At 53.6% G+C, this 24638-nt stretch overlaps 2 protein-coding genes across 5 annotated transcripts in view; both read left to right on the plus strand.

Annotated features, from left to right (window-relative positions):
- Positions 1-5445, plus strand: part of Smarcc1 (SWI/SNF related, matrix associated, actin dependent regulator of chromatin subfamily c member 1) — an 87488-nt gene extending 82043 nt beyond the window's left edge. For both annotated transcript variants that reach the window (XM_048334507.1, XM_048334506.1), the window contains exon 28: positions 2998-5445. In XM_048334507.1, the coding sequence (XP_048190464.1) occupies positions 2998-3089 (92 nt within the window). In that variant the 3' untranslated portion in view covers positions 3090-5445. The remainder of the gene's footprint in view (positions 1-2997) is intronic.
- A 4560-nt stretch (positions 5446-10005) lies between these two features.
- Cspg5 (chondroitin sulfate proteoglycan 5) lies at positions 10006-23254 on the plus strand. Of its 3 annotated transcripts, none has more exons than XM_048334634.1 (5): positions 10006-10102; positions 10998-12075; positions 16313-16501; positions 19510-19666; positions 23056-23254. In XM_048334634.1, the coding sequence occupies exons 1-5, from the start codon at positions 10006-10008 to the stop codon at positions 23215-23217; spliced, it is 1683 nt and encodes a 560-aa protein (XP_048190591.1). In that variant the 3' UTR covers positions 23218-23254. The 3 variants fall into 3 exon arrangements, with proteins under 3 accessions (XP_048190591.1, XP_048190592.1, XP_048190593.1); XM_048334635.1 differs by having other exon boundaries at positions 19510-19585; XM_048334636.1 differs by lacking the exon at positions 19510-19666 and having other exon boundaries at positions 23056-23218.
- Positions 23255-24638: the final 1384 nt, after the last annotated feature.

Below are 24638 nucleotides of genomic sequence, written 5' to 3' on the forward strand. Positions count from 1 at the left end.
AAAGCTTTAGATGGGGTAAGTTACAGGAGACTACAAAGTACCGTGAATGCACCCTGGTACTGCGAGGAGGGAGAACAGGACAGGGAAGCGCTCAGAAGCACACACTGGCAGGCCCTACCCAACTCCTGGGGGCTGAAACAATGTAAGGTGCACAGAAAAAAGACATAGTTTAGCTGGATGTAGCAGGACTGGAGAACATCTGGCCCCAGACAACATCTATAAGGCCCATAAAATCATCTGGTACATGATAGGACAGATATATATGCTTCTTGTAGACTGCCTGCAGCCATCTGCCTGCATAGAGCTTTTTTTTTTTTTTTTTTTTTGCCAGTCCTGGGCCTTGGACTCAGGGCCTGATCACCGTCCCTGGCTTCTTCCGCCCCTTCTGGCCGTTTTCCATATATGTGGTGCTGGGGAATTGAACCGAGAGCTTCATGTGTAGGAGGCAAGCACTCTTGCCACTAGGCCATATTCCTAGCCCATAGAGCTAATTTTGTATGGCCTATAAATGATGTTATAAATATCCAAATGGGCCGAGTGCCGGTGGCTCATGCCTGTAATCCTAGCTACTCAAGAGGCTGAGATCTGAGGATCATGGTTCAAAGTCAGCTTGGGCAGAAAAGTCCGTGAGACTTTTATCTTCAATAAATGACTCAGAAAACTGGAGGTGGTACTGTGGCTCAACTGGTTGAGTGCTAGCTTTCAGCTAAAGATCTCAGGGACAGTGCCCAGGCCCAGAATTGAAGACCCATGACCAATTCTTCCCCCCGCCCTCCCAAAAAAAATTCCAAATGGCCCTTGACAGAAAAAAGGTTCACCCCCAGATAGGATTATGCCTGTAGAAAAGACAAATAAATGATCTCCCCTGAGGGAAAGCCTGGTCAGAGATGGTCATACACCCCTGTACTATGTTATCTCTCTTGCTAGACACCTGCGAGGCACATGAACTGACCTTCCAAGGGAATTAACCAGTCAGCCGTCCTTAGTACGGACATGTCATTATTACTTATCACTATCCTAACCAGCTGGTCCCCATGATGTGTCTTTGAGATCCCACCCTAAAGAGTCTTGAGTTATGACTCTGAGAAAATGGGTGTTTTGAAGGGTGTTCTTCCTGAAATGAACATGCAAGGGATTCTGAGCTGCTGACATAGCACGTGGCGCTAGGCAGGCTCCTCCCCCCACCCCCCCCAAGTTCCCACTGTGGGAAGATAACACAAAGGATGGGATTATTGGGCTTAAATGTGTTAGGTTTGGTAGAAACCTGAAACCTCTCAGGAATAGGGTTGGGTGCATTGACTAGTAAGCAAAGCTGTGCTTTCATTACTTGTTTTATATATTTTCATTTTCTGGCAAGATCTAGAGACTTTTAAAACCCCTAGATTAAATAATCTCTAGGGTTCCTTTGTACACTAAAGTTGAAATAGGAAAGAGCTCTACACACTCACACTAATTGTTCCCTTCAGGACTTGACCTAGTTTCGTCCAGAAATCCAAGGATTGCAGTTGAGGAGTTGTGAGGGACTCCCCATACTCTGCAGCTTGTCAGCGTCTCTTCTGTGTTATCTCCTGGCCCTGGCAGAAACAGATAACCGGCAAAAAGTAGTTGATCATCTAGTTTCTGGCCAGCTAGCTTACATTTACACTGTGGTAAAAAGAAACCAAGACAGAGCCCTGCCTGGTTCCTGACACCTGTGGTTCTTGCTGCTCTGGAGGCTGAGATGGGAAGATCTGGTTCCAGGCCAGCCCCAGCATACCTGCAAACTCCTCCCCTAGAAGACGCAGTCTCAGCTGATAGAAAGTGCCTTTCATCTCACTTCCGCTGGGAGGCATGGAGAGGGAGGCTGCAGTGCAGACCTGCCTAGGTCAAGGAATTAGACCTTGTCTTTAAAATGCCTAAGCAAGGGCTGGGGATATGGCCTAGTAGCAAGAGTGCTTGCCTTGTATACATGAAGCCCTGGGTTCGTTTGCCCAGCACCACATATACAGAAAAAGGCCAGAAGTGGTGGTGTGGCTCAAGTGGCCGAGTGCTAGCCTTGAGCAAAAAGCCAGGGACGGTGCTCAGGCCCTGAGTCCAAGCCCCAGGACTGGCCAATAAAATAATAATAATTTAAAAAATGCCTAAGCAAGCTGGACACCATTGGCTTACACAGCTACTCAGGAGCCTGAGACCTGAGGATCATGGTTCAAAGCCAGCCCAGGCAGGAAAGTCTATGAGGCTAATTAACTGCCAGAAAGTTGGAAGTGGAGCTATGGCTCAACTGGTAGAGCCTTAGCCTCAACTGAAGTAAAGCTCAGGGACAGTACCTCAAGACCAGCACAAAGTAAAATAAAATAAAGCAGAAGGGACTGGAGGTATAGCCCCAGTGGAAGAGAGCCTACTAGTAAGCACAAAGCCCTGATTATAGACCCCCCAGGGCCACCAGTTAAACAAACAAACATGTAAAAGCTTACACTTGACCAGGACGGGGCTTATTCAACTGCAGACATAGGATTCATAAAGAGAACCCTTAAAGTACACTGACGTCAAAATCCAGTAGTTGCAAGCTGGGAGCCAGTGGCTCACGCCTGTCTTCCTAGCTGAGTACTCAGGAGGCTCAGATCTAAGGATCGTGGCTCAAAGCCAGCCCAGACAGGAAAGTCCATAAGACTCTTATCTCCAAAGAAACCACCACCGAAACGGAATTGGTGCTGGGGCTCAAGTAGTAGAGCGCTAACCTAGAGCTGAGAAGCTCCGGGACAGCACCCAGGCCCAGAGTTCAAGCCCACGATTGGGGAGAAGAAAAATCCTGTTGCATTCTGAAAGGGTCTGGAGGGGAGGGCCTCTTGGCCTCCCAAGTGGGCTGTAGAGGAGGCAATGGTGGATTTAGACACCCCATCTTTTGGGAGATTAGGGTGAGCTTTATGAGCAGTGCACTTGCTGTGGTTGTTGGGGGAGCGGGCCTCCCCCAACCCCCGCCTTCCTCACAGTAACCAGTTACCTTGGATGTGTTTGCAGATCCCCCTCCGCCACAGCAACAGCCACCACCACCTGCAGATGGGGTCCCTCCGCCGCCTGCTCCTGGCCCTCCGGCCTCGGTTACTCCTTAGCCTGGAAGATGCAGGGAGCCCACCGCAAGCTGGAGTGGGGCTGACAAGACTGGGCTTTCTCAGCTTCCTTGGGTTTCTTTCAGGATTTTTCTTCTGGGCCTCCCCAAGCACACATCCCATGTCTGTCCCCCCGCTCCCCACTTCCTCTGCCCACCCTCTCTGTGCCCCGACGTGTCAGGTCCTTGGCTGACACTCCAGGTGAAGCCTGTGGTGACCAGGTGCTCTGGTGGTCCCCCCTGTGTCGCCCCGGCCCGGTGGGCAGGCGTGGGCAGTCCTGCCTGCAGGTCCTGTCAACATTAGTATTCTCTTGTCTGTGTCACTTTTTCTCTCCCACAGTTTATTGCTTTGTCTCTTACGCTTCTATGGATAATACTCTGTAATTATTATCTCCCTCCCCTCCCCCCCCGTTAGGATTCTTTAAGAGGAAAGCATCCTAAGTTAATAGGAACCAAAAATGGTGATGAGCAGAAGAGAGCTGCAGGGGACACACCTTAAAGGCATTAAAAGTGACCTTATTTCTGCTTTTCTGAGCTAAGAATGGTGCTGCTGGTAAAGTTTCCTGAGATTTTTGCCACATATCAATGCACCAAAATTAAGAAGTGGGGGAGGAGGGACTACCCCCTTGATCTTATTCCCTCATGAGGACTGTGAACGCCTCTGTCCTGCCCGGCAGAACACCCCACTCTGAACTAGTGTTTGGTCGAGGAGAGCACACGCGTTACAAACAAGTGCACACTCCCAGGCCCACTGCTTCTGGTTTTCTATGCAGGTGGTTTTCAGGGCCGGTGGAAGGCGTTTTGCTTTTTGAGGGCAGTGTGAGCTTTGAAGGATGGAATTTGGGGAGGCTCCCTAGACTAGCTAGGAAAGTGTAAAGAGTCTGGGGGCAGTGTGCCCCCACTCTTCCCCCCATGAATCTAGCCTGCTATATTCACTGCTGTGTATGTATTGGGTGGGTTTTTTTTTTCCTTCTCTTAAAAACAAAAGAAAAAAAATAAGTAGCTAGTGGGATAATAGCTTGTAATAGCGTGTAGCTCATGGAAATTGGTTAGGATAACTGGGGGGGGGGGGGTCCAAAGTCCCCAAACTACCTCTCGCGGTAGCCAGGGTGAACGGCATTTCTCGAAGCGGTACTTTAGGTTCTGCCTGGGATTAGAAAAGGGACCCTCCGCCTCCCTTAGGTTCTCCCTTCCCTCTCTGCGGCCATCTCTGGTTTCATCCACCACAGGCTTGTCAGGGAGGTACTGGGGCTACCAACCACCTCACTGGCTCCAGAGCGTTTGTTTTAAGGTTTGGGGTCATCGGGCTGGAAGAGTGGGGTACCATTCCAGAGGAAGATCCACTCCCACCCCCACCTCCCAAAAAAAGCCTTAACTGGAGTCCCTATCTTGCCCTGCTGGCTGAGTGGCCGGAGAGTTTTGGGGTTTCTCTTCTTGTCCTTCCCTCCTGTCCTTGCACGCGTAGTTAAAGGGTGTTTGGGGGCAAAGCTTGGATTCCAAAGGATCTGGCTTCTTCCCGTTCTTAAGGGGCAGTTTTATTATTTAAAATGCCAGGTAGGACATCTTTGGGGTATCTTTTTCTCCATGTTTTCTAAAGCTTTACTTATGAGAGGGTGTAGGGAAGGTGTCTTTAAACACCTTGGAGCTTCTTCCCTTCATATTAGGATGCAAAAAAAGTAAAACCACGACTGGGATTTGCCTTTCAAACCCTCAGGTTGGCCTTGAACCAGGTGACCCTGGTCACCCTCAGAGGACTGGAATATGGGACGCAAGGCAACATTGTTGCTTGTGTCTTCCAGACTTGGCAGGGAATGGAAATGAGTTTGTTCCCACTGGAGTTTTACTTCCCATGTATTTGTCTCCAGAAAGACCCAGTGCCTTCACAATGGCCGGGCTTACCCCCAACTCTGCTCCCGTCTCTCCCAAAGGGAGCTCAGTCTCAACGCTCACCTTTGATTTACCCTGGTGTCCTAGAAGGAGAATGAAATTCTGGTTCATACTGTGGTCCCTTGTAACCTCAGGTCTTTCATGTGATCACTTTCAAATTGAAGAGATTCAGGCAGAAATATTTTTTACTATACCGGTAATCTACAAAAATACCTGAATTCAACAATTGTTAACGTATTAGTGTAAAAATGATGACTTTTTTTTCTTTTCATGTCTTTAATCTGGTTTCATTCCTGTAATACAACGACCCAATTTTGTGAGGGGTGGGGGAATAACACGTGGTTTTTGTACAAACCTGTTTCTCGGTGTGTTATTATTTTGGGAAAATGGGGAGGAGTTTTGAAAGATTGGAGGAAATGGATGAAAGTGGCTTAATCTCTCTTTTTCATTGAATAAATGAAATGCCGATTCTGGATTCTAGTCCCATTTTCTGCATTCACACAGCAGTTTCCTCATGTACCCCATGAAGAACCTACAGAACTAGGACTAGCTCCTGCGAGCTCTCTGTATCTGGTGATCATGAAATCCTGTTCTTGGGGCTGGGAAAGTGGCCGAGTGGTAAAGTGCTTGCCTTGCATACATGAAGCCCTGGGTTCGATTCCTCAGTACCGGGACTGGCCAATAAAAAAGACCCTTAGATCCTGAATTTAGGAGCATTGAGGCTAGAAGTACACAGATTATCTAGAGGAAGGGATAAAATTCATCAACTCAACCCAAACAGATCCAGAACCAATTACAGCTGAGACCAACCTGCCCAGTTCTGCTTCTTAAGGGACCCTCGGGGTTAAGAAGGCCTAGGTCCCTCTGGCTTCTCCTGGCCTGCCTTACAGAAATGGAGCCCTCAGTCACTACTACTGCCTGTCCCCAAGGCCTTGTGCCCTTCCAACTCAGGAAAGCAGCCAGGTGACAAGGACTGCCAGCTGCCTTTTATCTTTCTGGGGAGACTTCACCACCTGCCCTGAAGGCACAACTTTGCAACCCTCAGCTGACAGTCACCTAATGAACCACGCCTTTGCACAGGCTGATTTCTGGGCCTGATTCCCCCCCCTCCCCCCAGTGTTGGGACTTCCTAATCCAAAGGGATTGTGGCATCCTTTATTCCAGTCACCTTATTCTGGAGATGATCTGTGGCTGTGTTGGCTTGTATGGGGTTTTCTCCCAACTGGCTGAACTCCAAAAGGACTTTTCCACACTGGCAAACCCACTACCTCAACAAGATGACCACTCCAGGTACGAATCCTTTTAAGTCTCTCCCCAGCAGTTCATTGCCAGAAAGTCACTGCAGTGTCCCACAACCTAAGGCTCTGTCTACTCTTGCTGTGTTCCATTGGTAACAGATCATACTATTAACTCTTCAGTGCCTAGGGAGGAGAGCATGCAGATCTTCCTTGCCCTGATTCTCCTGTGAGATTAAGAAGCACTGTATTAGCTAGTGCGGGAGGTTCATGCCTGTAATCCTAGCTACTCTGGAGGCTGAGATGAGGTTCGAAGCCAGCCAGCCCCAGGGCGGAAAAGTCAGTGCGACTCTTTAGCTCCAATAAATCACCCAGCAAAAGCTGCAAGTGGTGCTGTGGCTCTAGTGGTAGAGTGCTAGACACACTCAGGAACAGTGCCCAGGCCCTGAGTTCAAGCCCCAAGACTGGCCAAAAAAAAAAAAAAAGGCACGATATTCTTGCAGTGAGAAGGAAGGGTGGCCCAGATGTTGTCCAGCAAGGCCCTGAATTCAAATCCCATGAGAGGACATGGATGGATGGATATATTGGAGGAGCTTGAATTCCCTGGGTTCAATCCCCAAAGCCTCCACTTTTTTTTTTTTTTTTAGCATGATCTTGGACAAGATTGCTGAATCTCTTAGCAGAGGTAACCCATATGTTATTGGTACTGTGGTTATAAAGAATAAGGCAAGGATGTGAGAGCAATCTGTCACCCCATTGATCTCTAGAGTTGATTCGGCTGATCTGGCTGGCTAGGCAGGTGTCCCCCTTCCTCCCTCACCACTCCATGTCCCTCCCTCCCCTGAAGCTGATCATTCCCCTAGAGAGGAGGACCGATCTTCGGGTCAATATAGGAGTAGCTGTGCTCTGCTCGAACCTTCAAACAAGCTCTCAAGAATAAGGCAAGTCATTGTGGCTAATACTCAAAATGCAAAGCTAAGAATGATAAGGGTTCCTATCTAAACCCAAGCACGGCCTCAGGCATTGCCTGGTGAAGCCAACAGCTTCCCATTCCACATGGTTGCTTGGTAGGCCGCCGCATGGTCCTTGGGTCTGCCTTGGCAGTACAGGCAAGTTGGCAAACCCGGTACCAAATAGGCACGGAGAAGCCATTACCACACAAAAACCTCTGGTACCCAATTGTACATGATAGGAATCGAGGGACATGAGCAGAGGCTGTAGAAAAATGGTCATTTCGTTCTACAGTTTCTACTTCTTTTCTCTTTAGCCTCCCCAAATCATGTGCCTAGAAATAAAATATGACACTTTAATTCCCCAGTTGGAGAAAGTGGTAACAAATTGCTTCCAAGGAGAAATCTGAAGATAATTCAACATTTTGTACCATATGCTTCTGTTAGTTTGAAATTTGAAAGGAAAAGAAATAACAGCTATTCAGGTGGCTGAGATCTGCGGATCACAGCAAAGTCCCTGACACTTAATCTCCAATTAGTCATGGAAAAAGCTAGAAGTGGCTCGATGCAGGTGGCTCATGTCTGTAATCCTAGCAACTCAAGAGGCTAACATCTAAAGATCACGGTTCAAAGCCAGCCCAGACAGGAAACTCCATGAGACCCATCTCCAATGAACCACCAGAAAACAAAATGGCACGCCACGTGGCTTAAAGTGGCAGCAAGCTAACCTTGAGCAACAGAGTTCAAGGACAGCTCCCAGACCCTGAGTTCAAGCCCCACTCATGGCTGACAGGAAAAAAGAAATCTGGAAGTGGAGCTGTGGCTCAAGTTCTAGACGGCCAGCCTTGAGCAAAAAAGCTAAATTGGGACCATGCCCCCAAAGCCTGAGTTCAAGTCCCAGTGCCAATATTTTTTTTTAAATAATAGAAAATAGAGTTAACAAGGATAGCAGATAGGAGTTTTAAAGGTGAGTAGAAGAGACATAGGGTCTATAGAGACGTATAGGAAAAGGAAGCGATGAACCCATCCATTATCCACTTGTAAATTACCCAAGAGTCACAGACAGAAACTAACACAGGGGGCTGGGAATATGGTCTAGTGGCAAGAGTGTTTGCTTTGTATACATGAAGTCCTGGGTTCGATTCCTCAGCACCACATATATAGAAAAGGCCAGAAGTGGTGCTGTGGCTCAAGTGGCAGAGTGCTAGCCTTGAGCAAAAAGAAGCCAGGGACAGTGCCCAGGCCCTGCGTTCAAGACCCAGGACTGGCAAAAAAAAAAAGAAACTAACAGTATATACAGTGGGACAAGGTGACACAGATAAAGTATAGACCAGATGGTCAGAAATGGAATAAATAAGGATGTGTTGCTGCCTCTGGCTGAGTTGGTTCTCTGCTTAGAGCAGGGTTGTTTTTTTTTTTCTTTCCCCCTTTTGTTGGTTGTGGGGCTTGAACTCAGCACCTGGGCGCTGTCTCTGAGCCTCTTTTGTGCTCAAGGCTAGTGCTCTACCAATTGAGCCACAGCACCATTTCTAGTTTTCTGCTGGTTCCTTGGAGCTAAGAGTCTCACAGACTTCCCTGCTTGGGCTGGATTTGAACCACGATCCTCCAATCTCAGCCTCCAGAGTAGCTAGGATGACAGGTGGGAGCCACCGGCACCCAGCTTTAGAACAAGTATTCCGAGTGGTAGGTTGCCGTCCCAGAAGGCAGCAAGAAGTCAGGAAAAAGGGTTGGGGGGGAGGGGGTGTCACAAACGAAATGCTGCATGCTGCATGCCTCTCCCACCAACAGGGCTCCCCCAGTGAGCAGGAGACGGGAGACAGGTGCCCCCCCAAAGGAAGGTCAGCCCGCCCTTGGTCTCTCCAGGAATGCTGGGTGACCCGGGGCACATCGCAGGGAAAGGGACCAGAATGAGAGGCCCATCTCCAGGCTGCCCCCCCCCCCGCCCCAACAAGGTTAGGGGAAACCTGCAAACCTGCGGGGTGGGAGGCGGGTGGGCCTCCCGCCACCGGGGCCCCTCGGGGAGCCAGCCGGGTGACAGGCCAGCTCTTGATGGCTTTGGCTGAGGGAGGGGGTGCGGATTAGCTGTGATCCGATTAGAGCCTGTGCGCCCGGGGTGCTCGCCCCTGGCCAGGCTGGGCCACCCCACCCAGGTGGGGACCTCCCCCCCGCCCCCCCTCAGAACCCTGCCTGCCACCCGGGGTTGGGAGGACTTGGCAAGGTCCATATTGGGGGCCCCACCCCGAGGCTGCAGGTGCCTGAGTTTTCCTGCCGCGCGGCTCCCCGCATGGCGGGGGGGGGGGTGGGATGGGGTTGTGGGGGGGGGGGTCCCCGGCTTGCTGGTGCTGCAGCCCCGGCCCGCCCCTCCCGCAGGTCCGCAGCCCGTGCACCTGTCGCCCCCCTCCCCCCGTGCCCTGCACGCCCGGGCGGGCGTTGCACACTCGGGGTTGCCCCCCACCCCGTGCCCCCGCAGGAGGAGGGCGGACGGGAGCGGGGAGGGGGCGGGCGCCGGCGCGGCGTGCGGGGAGGGGGGGTGGGTGCGGGGAGGGGGGGTGGGGGCGGCGCCGAGCGCGCGGCGGCGGCGGCGGCGGCGGCGGCGGTGGCGGCGCGGGAGGCGGGAGGCGCGGCGCGCGCGGGGACGGCGGCGGACGCGGACGGCGGCGGCGGGGCGGCACGGCGGGGCGGCATGCGGCGGCTCGCGCTGCCCACGGCGGGCTGAGGGGCGGCCGCAGCGCGGGCTGCAGGCGTGGCGGCCGGGCGAGCCGGGGGCTGCGGCGCGGGCGGGCGGGCGGGCGGGCGCACGGCGCACAGCGCGCGGCCGGGGCAGCGGGAGCGCCGCCGCCGCCGCACCATGGCCCGAGCCGGGGGCGGGGGCCCGCGCCGGGCGCCGCCGCCGCTGCTGCTGTGTCTGGGGGTCGCGTTCGTCCTCGTGGCGGGGGCCGTGCCGGGTAGGTCACCGATGGCGACGCGGGGCGGCGGGGACGGTCGGGGGGTGGAGGGGGACGCGCGGGAACCCCGCGCCCCACCCCGAGCCGGGGCGGTGCAGGGGGTCCCCGCGCCGGGCTTCACACACCGCACAGGTGGAGTCCCGAGCGCGGTGGCCGAGGGGGCGGGGCGCCGCCTCGCCCGCCGCCGGGGACCCGGGCGCTGCGGGAGAGGGGCGGGGGCCGCGCGGGAGGGTGGGCGGACGGGGGCGCCGCAGGGAGCCCAGCGCGGGCCACACGGTGGGATTGGGGTGGGGGGGGTTTCCTCGTGGGCGTGGCTTGCACGCGGGGGCGTGGCCGTATGGCCTGGGCGATGCCTTGCGGGGGCGTGGCCCATAGCGTGAGGGCGTGGCCTCATGGTGGGGGCGTGGCCTTGTACTCTGGAGAGGCCTATGAGAGGGCGTGATCTCTGCGTGAGGCGGGGGCGTGGTCCTATGCTCTGTACAGACCTATGCGAGGGCGTGATCTCCGTGTGGGCGTGGCCTTTCTCGGGGGCGTGGCCTGGGTGGGGAGGAGTCTGGAGGGTGAGACTTGTGAACCTGCCAGAGTTGGGGGGGTGGGGGGGGGAGAGAGTCGGCCTGGGCGGAGCCTGCCGCTCCGCGGGCGCTATCTGTCCGTCGGTCCGTCGGTCCGTCTGTCAGCAGGTGGCTGGAGCTGGTGGGGGGGTGGGCGGAGACAGGTGGACCCAAGGACTTGGGTGTACTTCCCTGAGATGTGGGCGGGGCTTACGCTAGGGGCGGGGCCCTGAGGGAGGAGCGGCCTCGGGGGGGAGGGCTACGAGGGGGGCCCCCGGCCCTCCCCCGGGGAGCCCCTCCGCGCGCCCCTGACGCCCCTCCCCCGTTGCCCTCCCGCCCCGCAGCGCGCGAGTCGGGCAGCGCCCTCGAGGCCGACGAGCTGGTGGTGAAGAGCGGCCTGGCCTGGGAACCGCGTGCCGCCGCCAATGACACGCGGCCGGACGCCGGCCCGGGCCGGGCCGGGGGCGAGAAGACGACCACGTGGACGGCGCCCGGCGGCGCCCCGGCCGCCCCGGACCCCGGGGTGGGGCCCGAGGAGACGCTGGAGGCCTCGGCGTCCGTGACGGGCGCGGCCTGGCTGGAGGCGGACAGCCCGGGCCTCCTGGCCGGCGTGACGGCCGAGGTGGGCAGCGGCGATGCCCAGGCCCTCCCGGCCACACCCCAACCCCCCGACGAGGCCCTGGGGCGACCGTCGAGGCCCGCGCCCTCCCCCGACGCCCCCGACGCCGGGGGACCCCCATCGTCCCCGGTCCCCGAGGACAAGGAGCGCCCCTTGGAGGTCTGGCTGAACCTCGGAGACAGCACCCCCGACGCCCCGCAGCCGCCGGAGCCCACCCGGCCCCTGCCCGGCACCCTCGGGTCCCCGCCGCCCTCCGAGATCCTCGACATGGACTACTTGGAAGGGCTGGACGGGAAAGAGCGCGGGGTGGACCTGGGCGTCTTCCCGCCGGGGGTCCCCGAGCAGCACCCCGACGCCGACGGGGAGACCCCCTCCTGGAGCCTGCTGGACCTGTACGACGACTTCACCCCCTTCGACGAGTCCGACTTCTACCCCACCACGTCCTTCTATGATGACCTCGAGGAGGAGGACGAGGACGACGAGGACGAGGACGAGGACGCCGTGGGGGGCGGAGGCCTGGAGGAGGGCCCGGCCCTGCTGCCCTCCCCGAAGCCCACGGGCCGGTGGCACGCCCTGGGGGTGATCCCGGGGGGCAGCCTGGCCCTCCGGCCGCGCCCCGGGGGTGGGGAGTCCCCGGGGCGGGAGCTGGCCCCAGCCCCCGCCGGCGGCGAGAACGGCACCGAGTGTCGCAGTGGCTTCGTCAGGCACAACGGCTCCTGCCGGTCCCTGTGCGACCTCTTCCCCAGCTACTGCCACAACGGCGGCCAGTGCTACCTGGTGGAGAACATAGGGGCCTTCTGCAGGTAAGGGGGGGGGGCTGCTGAATGGGAGCCACCTGACCAGAGCACCTGGGGAGGTGGCCTCGTGGTAGAGTGCTGGCCTGGCACGCAGGAAGCCCTGGGTTCGATTCCTCAGCACCACAGACAGAGAAAAAAGCCACAAGTGGCGCTGTGGCTCAAGGGGTAGAGTGCTAGCCTTGAGTAAAAAGCAGTCAGGGACAGTGCCCAGGCCCTGAGTTCACGAAGCCCCAGGATCCGCACAACACTAAAGAAAAAGCGATTTTTCCTCAAAAGCCAGGTGTGGTAACCATATGGCTGTGATCTCAGCGCTGGGGTGGGGGGAGGATGGGGAAGATGACCAATTCTAGGCCAAACTGGCTGACAAAAGAAAAAGAGAATCTTAAAAAAAAAAAGGGGGGGGGGGAGGGGGGATTCTGTCATCCCTGGGAGAGAGGTTTCTGAGAAATAAGATTTTGAGAGTCCTTTAAGCACCCAAAGCACTCCATTTAAAAGACAAAAGGTAGAGACTTCCCCAAAGGTTTTGTAGAGAGGCCTTTGTGAGGTTGAGAGTTTTTTTAATTTTTTATTTGTGTGTGTGTGTGTGTGTGTGTGTGTGTGTGTGTGTGTGTTCCTAGAGAGTCCTGGCCATGCTCAAAAAGAGGTCAAGCCTTGGGCAGGGAACGTGGCTCAGTGGTAGAGTGCTTGCCTAGCATGCATGAAGCCCTGGGTTCGATTCCTCAGCACCACAGACAGAAAAAGGACAGAAGTGGCTCTGGGGCTCACATGCTAGCCTTGAGCAACAAGAAGCTGAGAAACAGTGTCAGGCCCTGGGTTCAAGCCCTAGGACTAGCAAAAAAAAAATATGTGTGTGTGTGTGGAGAGAGATGGATATCATATATATACATATATATGTATACATACATATGTATATATATAGAGAGAGAGGGGGGCCAAGCTCTGGCGGATGGATGGGTTATGAGCACAGCCTCCACTACTAAGACTAAAGGAGACGTAGGTGTGTCAAGTTCTGCAAGCTAAGCCCAAGGCCACTCACGTAGGGGAAATCAAGCTGGATAGTTCCTCAAACCTTGGGAATAGCAGGTGTTTCCTCACTTGGAGCGATGGATCTTTGCTTTTTCTTTTACTTTTTGCCACTCCTGAGACTTGAACTCAGGGCCTAGGGCACTGTCCTTGAGCATCTTTAGCTCTAGGCTAGTTGGTGCTCTACCACTTGGGCCACAGCGCCCCTCTTCTGGGGTTTTCTGAGTAGTTTGTTAGAGATAAGAGCCTCATAGACTTTCCTGCTCAGGCTGGCTTCGAACCACCATCCTCAAGTCTCAGTTTCCCTGAGTAGTTAGGATGACAGGTGTGAGCCACTCGTGCCCCAGAGGCTCTTTCCTTTCTATTTCCATTGATACTTGTCTCAAGAGTTTATCCCTGGGGGCTGGGGATATGGCCTGGTGGCAAGAGTGTTTGCCTCGTATACATGAGGCCCTGGGTTCAATTCCCCAGCACCACATATACAGAAAACAGCCAGAAGTGGCGCTGTGGCTCAAGTGGCAGAGTGCTAGCCTGGAGCAAAAAGAAGCCAGGGACAGTGCTCAGGCCCTGAGTTCAAGCCCCAGGACTGGCCAAAAAAAAAAAAAGAGTTTAACTATCCCTGAAATATCCTAAGCCACTAGCCTGCTCCTCATCTGTGATTACTTGTGTCACCTCACTCTTTGGAACTTCTCCCACCAGGGAAGTTCTGTTGTCTACTTGAAACCACACTGCCTTCTCTTGGAAGGATTGCAGGTCAGAGTCGATCCAGGCGCTACAAGTGGAATAGAGCATTCGAACTCCTCTGAGTCTTATTCCCATTGGTCCCGGGAAGAACTTGACTTTGTTTTCTGTAGGTTTCTTTTAAAAGTGCTCTTCTCAATGCTGCCACTTTTTTTTTTCCAGGACTAGGTGAAGACTTAAATATCTTGGGATTTAACCTTGATAGTTTCATACAGAAAGCAGTACAGCCTGGCTGGTGGCTCATGCCTGTAATTCTAGCCCTCAGGAGGCTGAGATCTGAAGATCATGGTTCAAAGCCAGTCTCAAAGCAAGAAAATACATGAGAGTCTTATCTCCAATTAACTACCGAAAAGGATGGAAGTGGTAGAGCGCTAGCCTTGAATAAAACAGCTCAGAGACAGTGCCCAGGCTCTGAGTTCAAGCCCCCCAAGTCCTGGCACCAAAAATAAAAGAGAGAGAGAGAGAGAGAGAGGAAGATGATGAAGAGGAGGAGGAGGAAGAAGAAGAGGAAATGAATGTTACACCTTTGGCCTTGAAGCTTGAGTACCAGTTCAATTCTATACATGACCATGATCTCTAGGGTCACTAATACAGGATGTGACCCACACAGTTCTGGTTGGAGTTGTCCAGTCATTGCCAAAAATAGGTCCTTTGATTGAGAAATTAGGGCAGGTCTGTGCCAGTGGCTCACACCTGTCAGCTTAGCTACTCAGGAAGATCCAGGTTCAAAGCCAGCTAGGGCAGGAGAGTCCTTGGGACTTTTTTTTCCCCCCTGCCAGTCCTGGGGCTTGAACTCAGGGCTTGAGCACTGTCCCTGAGCTTTTTGCTCAAGGCTAGCACTCTACCACTTGAGCCACAGCGCCACTTCTGGTCTTTTCTATGTATGTGGTACTGAGGATTCGAACCCAGGGCTTCATGCATACTAGGCAAGCACTGTACCCCTAAGCCACCTTCCCAGCCCTCTTTGTTGATGTAATAGCTTCGATGCCAGCATCACCTTCCCAGGCTCCTGCACCCACCCACCCGCCCCTCACAACCCAGGCCGGGCCCAAGGCTGGAAGACTGTTTTGCATTCCACTCACAGGGGACTGCTGAGCTTTTCAGTTGCAGACTGCAGCGAGCCTTTGTCTCTGTCACCCTGACCCACTGCAGCCGAAAACCATCAGGGAGCTGTGGCAGGACTCTTCTAGAATACTGGGCTAAGAGGGCCCCACTTAGAGGGGGTCTGCATTTCCCTAGCAACCCCAAACACTAGAGTCTTTTCCCCCACCCACCCACCTACCCGCCCATGAGGGCAGAGGGGTTCAGTTGGGAAACAAAGATGAATTGCTTGGGGGTTTGGGATGTGGAGAAGACAGTCCTCTGACCACATCATGCCCCCCCCCCATCTCTTGGGCCCCTCTTTCTAAATCTATCATTCACCCTGGGGTTCGTGTCCTCTCTCCTTTGCCTGCCTCTGTATCCTTCTACATCTTCTCTCTTTGAAGCAGCCCTGTTCCCATAGCAACAGCAATGTCATTGGAAGAGTTGGAGCCTGGGAATGTCCCCAAGGGCAGGAGAAAGTCACTCCACAAAAAGGACTAAGACCCACCCAGAGGGGGTTGCTTCTCAGTCGGCTTGCTGGATAAGTTCTCCTAGTCTTAGGGCACTTGAGGGGCCAAACTTTGCCAGAGGGCGGATGGAAAAGAGGGGAGGAGGCAAAGATAAGAGACTATACATCCATCTTTGGGTTTTGTCCCTGGCTGCCAGCTCCTGATTGTTCTGTGTCTGTTTAGCCAGATGAACCAGATAGGAGACAAAGTAGCCAGCTCCGCTTTTATGTAGGGGGGACTGTGGGGCTGGTACCCATAGCTCTGGTTCATCCCAAGTCTTCAGACTTATCCACCTCTTTATCCAGAAAGAAACAGGGCAGGCAGAGAGCCTGAGTGAACCCAGTGATTGTAATTCTTGAGGTTCCAGGACAGGAGATGGGAGGTTCCTGTTTGTCTGCAGTTCCTTAACAGCCATGTTAAAACTCAGCTGTTCTCTTAGTTTCTCTGTGCCTTGGGAGCCTCGTGGTGGTGGGGGGGGAGGGGGGAGTCATGGGGCTTGAACTTAGGGCCTGGGTGCTGTCCCTGGCACAGAATGGCTTTAAAGAGGGGGAGAGGGGGAGGCTGGTGGCTCACGCCCGTCATCCTAGCTACTCAGGAGGCTGAGATCTGAGGATTGCCGTTCAAGGCCATCTTGGTGCAGGCAAGTCCGTGAGGCTCTTACCTCCAATTAACTCCTCAGAAGCAGCCGGAAGTGGCGCTGTGGCTCAAGCGGTACAGTGCTAGCCTTGAGCAAAAGAAGCTCAGGCACAGTGCCCAGGCCCTGAGTTCAAGCCCCAGGAATGGCAAAAAAAAAAAAAAAATAGATGGGATGAGGGTCCCGATGGGGGGCTGTGGGGAGGAGTGTGGGTCCCCGCCCCATGCCCGGCCTCTCGCTGTCGTGGCTGCAGGTGTAACACACAGGACTACATCTGGCACAAGGGGGCGCGCTGCGAGTCCGTGGTCACAGACTTCCAGGTGATGTGCGTGGCCGTGGGCTCGGCTGCCCTGGTGCTGCTCCTGCTCTTCATGATGACTGTGTTCTTCGCCAAGAAGCTCTACCTGCTCAAGACAGAGAACACCAAGCTCCGAAGGACCAGGTGAGGCGGGGCCCGCTGACCCCTGACCCCAGGTGCTGATCAAGAGCGTTTCTGACCCTGTTGTTCATGCTAAAGATTTTCCCCCCAAAAAAGACAAACAACAACAAAAAGAAAACCCCAGGCACTGGGCTGGAGATATGGCCTAGTGGCAAGAGAGCTTGCCTCATGTACATGAGGCCCTGGGTTCAATTCCCCAGCACCACATATACAGAAAACGGCCAGAAGTGGCGCTGTGGCTCAAGTGGCAGAGTGCTAGCCTTGAGCAAAAAGAAGCCAGGGACAGTGCTCAGGCCCTGAGTCCAAGCCCAGGACTGGCCAAAAACAACAACAACAAAAAAAAAAACAGGCACTGATGGCTCCCGCCTGTCATCCCAGCAACTCAGGAGGCTGAGATCTGAGGATCATGGTTCAAAGCCAGGCCAAGTAGGAAAATTCATGAGACGAGTGTGTGTGTGTGTGTGTTTTGTCAGTCATGGGGCTTGAACTCAGGGCCTGGACGCAGTCCCTGAGCCTTTTCAGTCAAAGCTAGCGCTCTACCACTTTGAGCCACAGCTCTACTTCCGAATTTCTGGTGGTTCAATTGGAGGTAAGAGTCTCATGGGGAATTTCCTGCCTGGGCTGGCTTTGAACTGCGATCCTCTGATCTCAGCCTCCTGAGTAGCAAGGATTACCAGCGCCTGGCTCCATGAAACACTTATCTCCAATGAACCACCAAAAAGCCGGAATTGGAGCTGTGGCTCGAGTGGTAGAGCGCTAGTCTTGAGCACAAACGCACAGGGACGGGGTCCAAGCCCTGAGTTGAAGCCCAAGGACTGACACACATGAGAGAGGGCGGGGGGGGGGGGGAGAGACTGGGCCTCAGCTTCCTTGGGGCCCAAGAGACAATTTATACAGTGCTGACCCCAACTTCTCTTCCAGCCTGTTGCCCCATTAATCCCCTCGGGCCTTTATGAAGCTCCCTCCAGACCATGTGACCGAAGCACTTTCCCTGGGCAAAAGACAAAACCCCGTCTGTTGCTCGTGGGTCGGGTCGCCTCGTGCAGTGTGCAGACGCAGGCAGCTGCGCTCCTCTCAGCGGAGCGCCATTGTGCCTGTGCACTGAGGCGAGGGCCTGCGCGCGCACGTGATGACCCTAGAGAGACCCAGGCCCCTCCTCGCATGCGTGCCGCGCGGGGTGGGTGTGCACAGGGCGGGGAGATGGGACCATCCAAATCGGGGCACCCGTGGGGAGCCACCGCTCGCCAGGGAAGTGGGGGGGGGGGGGGGAAGCAAGAGCCTTTGCCAGATCTTCTTCATCTATTTATTTATTTTGGTCATCTGTGGGGCTTGAACTCAGGACCTGGGCGCTGTCCGTGAGCCTCTTTGTGCTCCAGGCTAGCGCTCTACCCCTTGAGCCACAGCGCCTCTTCTGGTTTGTGAGTGGTTCACTGGAGATGAGAATCTCGCGGAGCTGGGCGTCGGTGGCTCACGCCTCTAATCCCAGCGACTCAGGAGGCTGAGATCTGAAGATCGCGGTTCAAAGCTAGCCTGGGCAGGAAAGTCCACGAGACTGTTATCTTCAAGGAAACCAGCAGAAAAACTGGAAGTGGCGCTGTGGCTCAACTGGTTGAGTGCTGGCCTTGAGCGGAAGAGCTCAGGGACAGCAGCCAGGCCCAGAGTTCAAGCCCCGGACAATAAATCAATTAAATAAATATATTAAATATATATATATACATATATATATATATATAGAGAGAGAGAGAGAGAGACTCATGGGGAAAAAAGAAATAACCCCACACACCGAGCAGTTGGTGGCTCGCACCTGTCATCTTAGTTAGAGACTTAGATCTAAGGATGGCAGTTCAAAGTTAACCTAGGCAGAAAAGTCTTCGAGACTCTTAACCTCAGTTAAACATCAAAAAGGCCAACAATGGAGCTGTGGCTCAAGTGGTAGAGTGATTGGTAGCCTTGAGCCAAAAAGTTGAAGGACAGGGGCTGGGGATATGGCCTAGTGGCAAGAGTGTTCGCCTCATATACATGAAGCCCTAGGTTCAATTCCCCAGCACCACATATGCAGAAAATGGCCAGAAGCGGCGCTGTGGCTCAAGTGGCAGAGTGCTAGCCTTGAGCAAAAGGAAGCCAGGGACAGTGCTCAGGCCCCGAGTTCAAGCCCCAGGACTGGTTAAAAAAAAAAAGCTGAAGGACAGTGCCCAGGCCCTGAGTTCAATTCCTGGGACTGGCCACACACACACACACACATAGCCTGAGCTAGGTTAACTGTGCTGAGAATGCTAACTTGTGCTCTGTGCTGAGACTGCTGCAGTTTTATTGATTCTACGATACACGTTTTTCTTTTTGCTCACATATTAACATCTCTGAAATTGGATTGTGTTGTTACAATATCTGGCATTTTATCATTACTGTCGGCCAGATGGTTGTCATGATGCAGTTATAATTGCCTGGCGTGTATAAAACACGGTCATAGCTGTTCATATCATTGTCAGCTCTTTATTTATTTATTTATTTATTGCCAGGCCTGGGCCTTGAACTCAGGGCCTGGGTGCTTGTCCCTGAGCTTCTTTTTGCTCAAGGCTAGCGCTCTACCACTTGAGCCACAGCGCCATGTCCAGGCTTTTCTGTTTCTGTGGTGCTGAGGAATCGAACCCAGGGCTTCGTGCGTGCTAGGCGAGCGCTGTACCACTGGGCCACCTTCCCAGCTTCATTGTCAGCTCTTGATCTCCAGTCCCAATGAGCTACTTGCAGCATATAATAAAATCCCAAGGTGATAAGAAGGTAGTGGATCTTCTTGTGCTAAGCTGGCCCTCTACGGCATGGGCCATGCCTCCCCTTCTAGCTTTCTGCTGGTTACTTGGAGAGAAGGGTCTCACAGATTTGTCAGCCACAGGCTGGCTTTGAACCGAGAGCCTCAGATCTCAGCCTCCTGAGTGGCTAGGATGTCAGGCGTGAGCCGCCAGCAGCCTGCCCCATTTCACCGATTTCCCCCCCTCTTCTCTCTTCTGTCCTACCAGCAAATTTCGGACCCCATCCGAGCTTCACAACGATAACTTCTCCCTCTCCACCATTGCAGAGGGCTCTCACCCAAACGTAAGGAAGCTTTGCGACACCCCTTGTGTCTCCTCCCCCCCTGCCCGTGCCTTGGCTCACTATGATAACGTTGTCTGTCAGGTAACTTACCTTCTTCACATCTCCCCTTATGCATGCCTCTCGTCCCCCTCCCCACCTCACCCCTGTCCACGCTTTGGGTCACAGTGGAAATGTCCACATTGCCTTGGGGGGTAAGCTCAAGACCACAGGGGGTGGGAAGGTAGGGAAGGTAGGAATAAACTGTTCCATGATTGTCCTCCCTCTGACCAGTAGACTGACATGTCATTGAGATCTTTTGTTCCTCAGATGACTGGAAATTTTTATTTTGCCATTCCTGGGGCTTGAACTCAGGTCCTGGACACCGTCCTTGAGCCTCTCCTTGTTTCAAGAAAAAGAAAGATAGCCATGTCCCGGTGATTCATGCCTGTCATCCTAGCTACTCAGGAGGCTGAGATCTGAGGATCATGGTTCAAAGCCAACCCAGGCAAATCCATGAGACTCTGATCTCCAATTGACCACCAGAAAACCAGAAGTGGCGCTGTGGCTCAAAATGGTAGAGTGCTAGTCCTGAGCAAAAGAGCTCAGAGACAGTGCTGAGGCCCTGAGTTCAAGTCCCACAACTGACTAAAAGAAATAGGACCACTTCAATATGAAATGGAGCCTTGCCCATTGCTACAGCCGCCAGTCTGAGCGCTCCCGCGTGTGCCAGGAGAAACAGGGGCTTTACAGTGGACCTACTGTTTCGTTTCTCCTTTACCCTCCAGTTCCATGTTGGTATTAACAGTCCTGAAAACTTTCAGAGACTGCCAGGCACCAGCGGCTCACGTTTATCGCCCTAGCTCCTCAGGAACGCTGAGAGTTCAAAGCCATCCCAAGCAGGAAAGTCCATGAGACTCTTTTTTTTTGGCCAGTCCTGGGCCTTGGACTCAGGGCCTGAGCACTGTCCCTGGCTTCCTTTGCTCAAGGCTAGCACTCTGCCACTTGAGCCACAGCGCCACTTCTGGCCGTTTTCTGTATATGTGGTGCTGGGGAATCGAACCCAGGGCCTCATGTATATGAGGCAAGCGCTCTTGCCACTAGGCCATATCCCCAGCCCCTCCATGAGACTCTTATCTCCAATAGAACACCAAAAAAGCTGGAAGAGGAGCTGTCACTCAAATGGTAGAGGGGCTAGCCTTGAGCAGAAAAGCTCAGAGACAGCGCCCAGGCCCTGAGTACAAGCCCAAAATAAATGAATAAGTAAATAAGAAGAAAAAGTTCGATTTACTCTGTAAAGGGTAAGGGGTATTTCTTTTACATAAGTGAAGTAAGATTAAATAGATTTGTTTCCCCCTACCATTTCTACCAGTCACAGTCGGAAAAGATTTCAAGTCTCCCGTCAGCCAGGTCACTGGGTTAGCTCATGTCTGTCATCCTAGATATTCAGGGGGCTGAGATCTGAGGATCATGGTTCAAAACCAGCCTGGTAGGAGGAATCCAAAGGGCCTTAGTATCTAAGTAACCATGTAATTAACCAGCAAAGTACTCTACTGGGGGGAAGGGGAGGACTCAGGAAAGTGTAAGGGGTGCACATGCTCACTCTCACACAGAGATGCTCACACGCGCACACTCAATGTGCTGTTTGGGGAATGCGGGGAGTTGTGGGAGATCACTTGGCCCTCTGAAGACCTGCCAGCTTTCTGTAGTGATCTGGTGTTTTGGGTTATTTATTTATTTATTTTTGCCAGTCCTGGGACTTGAACTCAGGGCCTGGGCGCTGTCCCCGGGCGTCTCTGTTCTCAAGGCTAGCACTCTACCACTTGAGCCACAGCGCCACTTCCGGCTTTTTCTGTTTACGTGGTGCTGAGGAATCGAACCCAGGGCTTCATGCGTGCTAGGCGAGCGCTCTACCACTGAGCCACCTTCCCAGCCCCTGCCTGAGTGCTTTTCCCCTTCACTTCAATCTTCCTTACTTGCCGGCTCGGCACTTAACATGTGTGTGGTCGCCCCCACCCCTTCCCATAAAGCTTTGCATCTGGACCCCAAAGAGTGGGGGAAATCCAGGCCTGACACCCCCCCACCCCCCGGCAACTTACCCCAGGGAGACCAGGGGCCCATGTGGTGGGAGGCAGAGCCCCCCCGGGAAAGGACCTATGGCAGATGTGGATCCTGCTCCCTCCTGCCTAGAGACTTGCTGCCAAGCCAAAGCAGATGGCCCCGCTGCCGTGGGACTCGGCGACCTTGGGTCTTCTCATAGGCTGTGTTTGGAGGACGCACGCGTGGCGGGCAGGCGGGGAGCTCCGTCTGGGCCTCCATCCCCCTTCCCCTGTTCTCTTGGTGGGCGGTCCTTCGCGTGCCCGGAAGCCCTGTTTGCACACCTCTGTTCCTGACAGATAGGATGTGGCCCCGTGGGTGGTTTTCTTCTCTATCCAAACGCCAGGAGCCCTGGAGGAGCCCGGTTTGAGATGCGTCGCCTCCCTGGCTTTGTCGCTCCCTTTGGTCCATTGTGGGGTTTGAACTCGGGACCTGGGCGCTGTCCTGGGATTCTTTTTGCTCAGGGCCAGAGTGCTCTACCACTTTCAGCCACAGCTCCACTGCCGGTTTTCTGGTGGTTCATTGAGGATGCGAGTCTCACGGACTTTCCTGCCTTGGCTGGCTTTGAACCTCCATCCTTAGACCTCAGCCTCCTGAGTAGCTAGGGTGACAGGCGGAAGCCACCAGTGCCAGGCTCTGGCCATTGCTTTCGTAAGAATTACTTTGCTGTAAAGTACCTGCTAAGTAGAGCTAGGTGCTGGTGGCTCACGCCCATCATCCCAGCTCCTCAGGAGGCTGAGATCTGAGGATCATGGTTCAAAGCCAGCCCAGGTAGGAAAGTCCCTGAGACTCTTAGCCCCAATGAAGTAGCAAAAACAGGAAGTTGAAGTGCTGGGGCTTGATCTCAGATCTGGGCGCTGCCGTTGAGCTTGAGTGCTCAAGGCTGTCACTCTGCCACTTGAGCCACAGGGTCCATTCTGGCTCTTTGCTGGTTAATTGAAGATAAGAGTCTCACGGTCTTTCCTGCCCAGGCTGGCTTTGAACCTCAGTCCTCAGATTCCAGCCTCCTGGGAAGCTAGGATGACAGGTGTGAACTATTGGCGCCCAACTTTTTGTTTGTTTGGGTTTTTTTTTGCCAGTCCTGGGGCTTGAACTCAGGTCCTGGACACTGCCCCCGAGCTCTGTGTGTTCAAGGCTAGCACTCTACCACTTAAGCCACAGCTCTGACTTTGCCTGTTTATGTGGAACCTGAGGAATCGAACCCAGGACTTCATGCATGCTGGGCCGAGCGCTCTACCTCTAGGCCACCTTCCCAGCCCCATCCTTTTGCTTTTAGTTAACATCTTTGGGCTTTCCTCCTCCGTTCAACCGGGCAGGAAAACGTGAGAGGATGCTTTGATTGTCCTACCCGTTGTCTCCTTTCCTCATTTTTCTCCCCAACTCCTATCTTCTCCCAGGATGACCCTGGTGCTCCCCACAAAATCCAGGAAGTCCTCAAATCCTGCCTGAAAGAGGAGGAGCCCTTTAACATCCAGAACTCCATGTCAGCCAACCTGGAGGGTGGCAAGGGCGACCAGGCGGAGCTGGAGGTGAACTGTCTCCAGAATAATTTAACCTAAAGCAGAAGAAGAGCGGAAGTGGGGGGTGGGGGCAGGGCAGGAACGGAGTCTCCCCTTGTACAGAGTCTATTTCTTGTAACCATTTGTTAAACTCTTTTCTTCTTCTTTTTTTTCTGATCTCATGGCATGCTCTGATGTATTTTGTACAGGAGGGGAAAACACTTAAAATAAGCAAAGGAACTGAACAGAATTGCATACGTTGGATGTTTTGTCTGTACATTGCTACTGCTGTGATTTCTAAACCTACGCTGTTATATTCAACTGACTTTTTTTTTTGTACTTTGACCCACCTTTTTTTGGAATACCAGTTTAAAACAACAACAACAACAACGTTCTTGAAATAAAACTTTTTAAAAAGCTCTCCCATTTCTTCATGTTCTGTCTACTCCTTCCCAGTTGGCTCATTGTCAGATTTTCTCTCTTCCTTTCTCTCTGTCTCTGTCTCTCTCTCTTTTGGTGCCAATTCTGGGGCTTGAACCCAGGGCCTGGGACCTGCATTTGAGCTTTTTTTTTTTTTTTTTTTTTTGCCAGTCCTGGGCCTTAGACTCAGGGCCTGAGCACTGTCCCTGGCTTCTTTTTGCTCAAGGCTAGCACTCTGCTACTTGAGCCACAGCACCACTTCTGGCTGTTTTCTGTATATGTGGTGCTGGGGAATCGAACCCAGGGTTTCATGTATACGAGGCGAGCACTGTTGCCAATAGGCCATATGCCCAGCCCCCATTTGAGCTTTTTTGTGCCACAGTGCCACTTGTGGTTTTCTGGTGGTTAATTGGAGATAAGAATCTCATGGAGGGGCTGGGAATGTGACTTAGTGGTAGAGTGCTTGCCTAGCATGCATGAAGCCCTGGGTTCGATTCCTCAGCACCACACACAGAGAAAAAGTCAGAAGTGGCACTGTGGCTCAAGTGGTAGAGTGCTAGCCTTGAGCAACAGAAGCTCAGGAACAGAGCCCAGGCCCTGAGTTCAAGCCCCAGGACTGACAAAAAGAAAAAAGAATCTCATGGACTTTCCTGCCAAGTCTGACTTCGAACCATGATCCTCAGATCTCAGCCTCCTGAGTAGCTAGGATTATAGACATGAGCTTAGCCTGACTTCTTCCCTTCCCTCTCTCCCTCTCTCCCTTCCTCCCTCCCTCCCTCTGTCTCTTTCTCTCTCTTCCTTTTCTTCCTTCTTTCCTTCCCTCTTTTCTTTCTTCCTTCCCTCCCTCCCTCCTTCCCCGCCTTTCTCTCTTTCTGCAATACTGGTGTTTAAACTGGGCCCCTAAGCTCTTTTTTTTTTTTTTTTTGCCAGTCCTGGGCCTTGAACTCGAGGCCTGAGCACTGTCCCTGGCTTCTTTTTGCTCAAGGCTAGCACTCTGCCACTTGAGCCACAGCGCCACTTCCCACTTTTGGGTGGTTCATTGGAGATAAGGGTATCATGGG

Source organism: Perognathus longimembris, chromosome 26, assembly GCF_023159225.1.
Source record: "Perognathus longimembris pacificus isolate PPM17 chromosome 26, ASM2315922v1, whole genome shotgun sequence".
Lineage (NCBI taxonomy): Eukaryota > Metazoa > Chordata > Mammalia > Rodentia > Heteromyidae > Perognathus > Perognathus longimembris.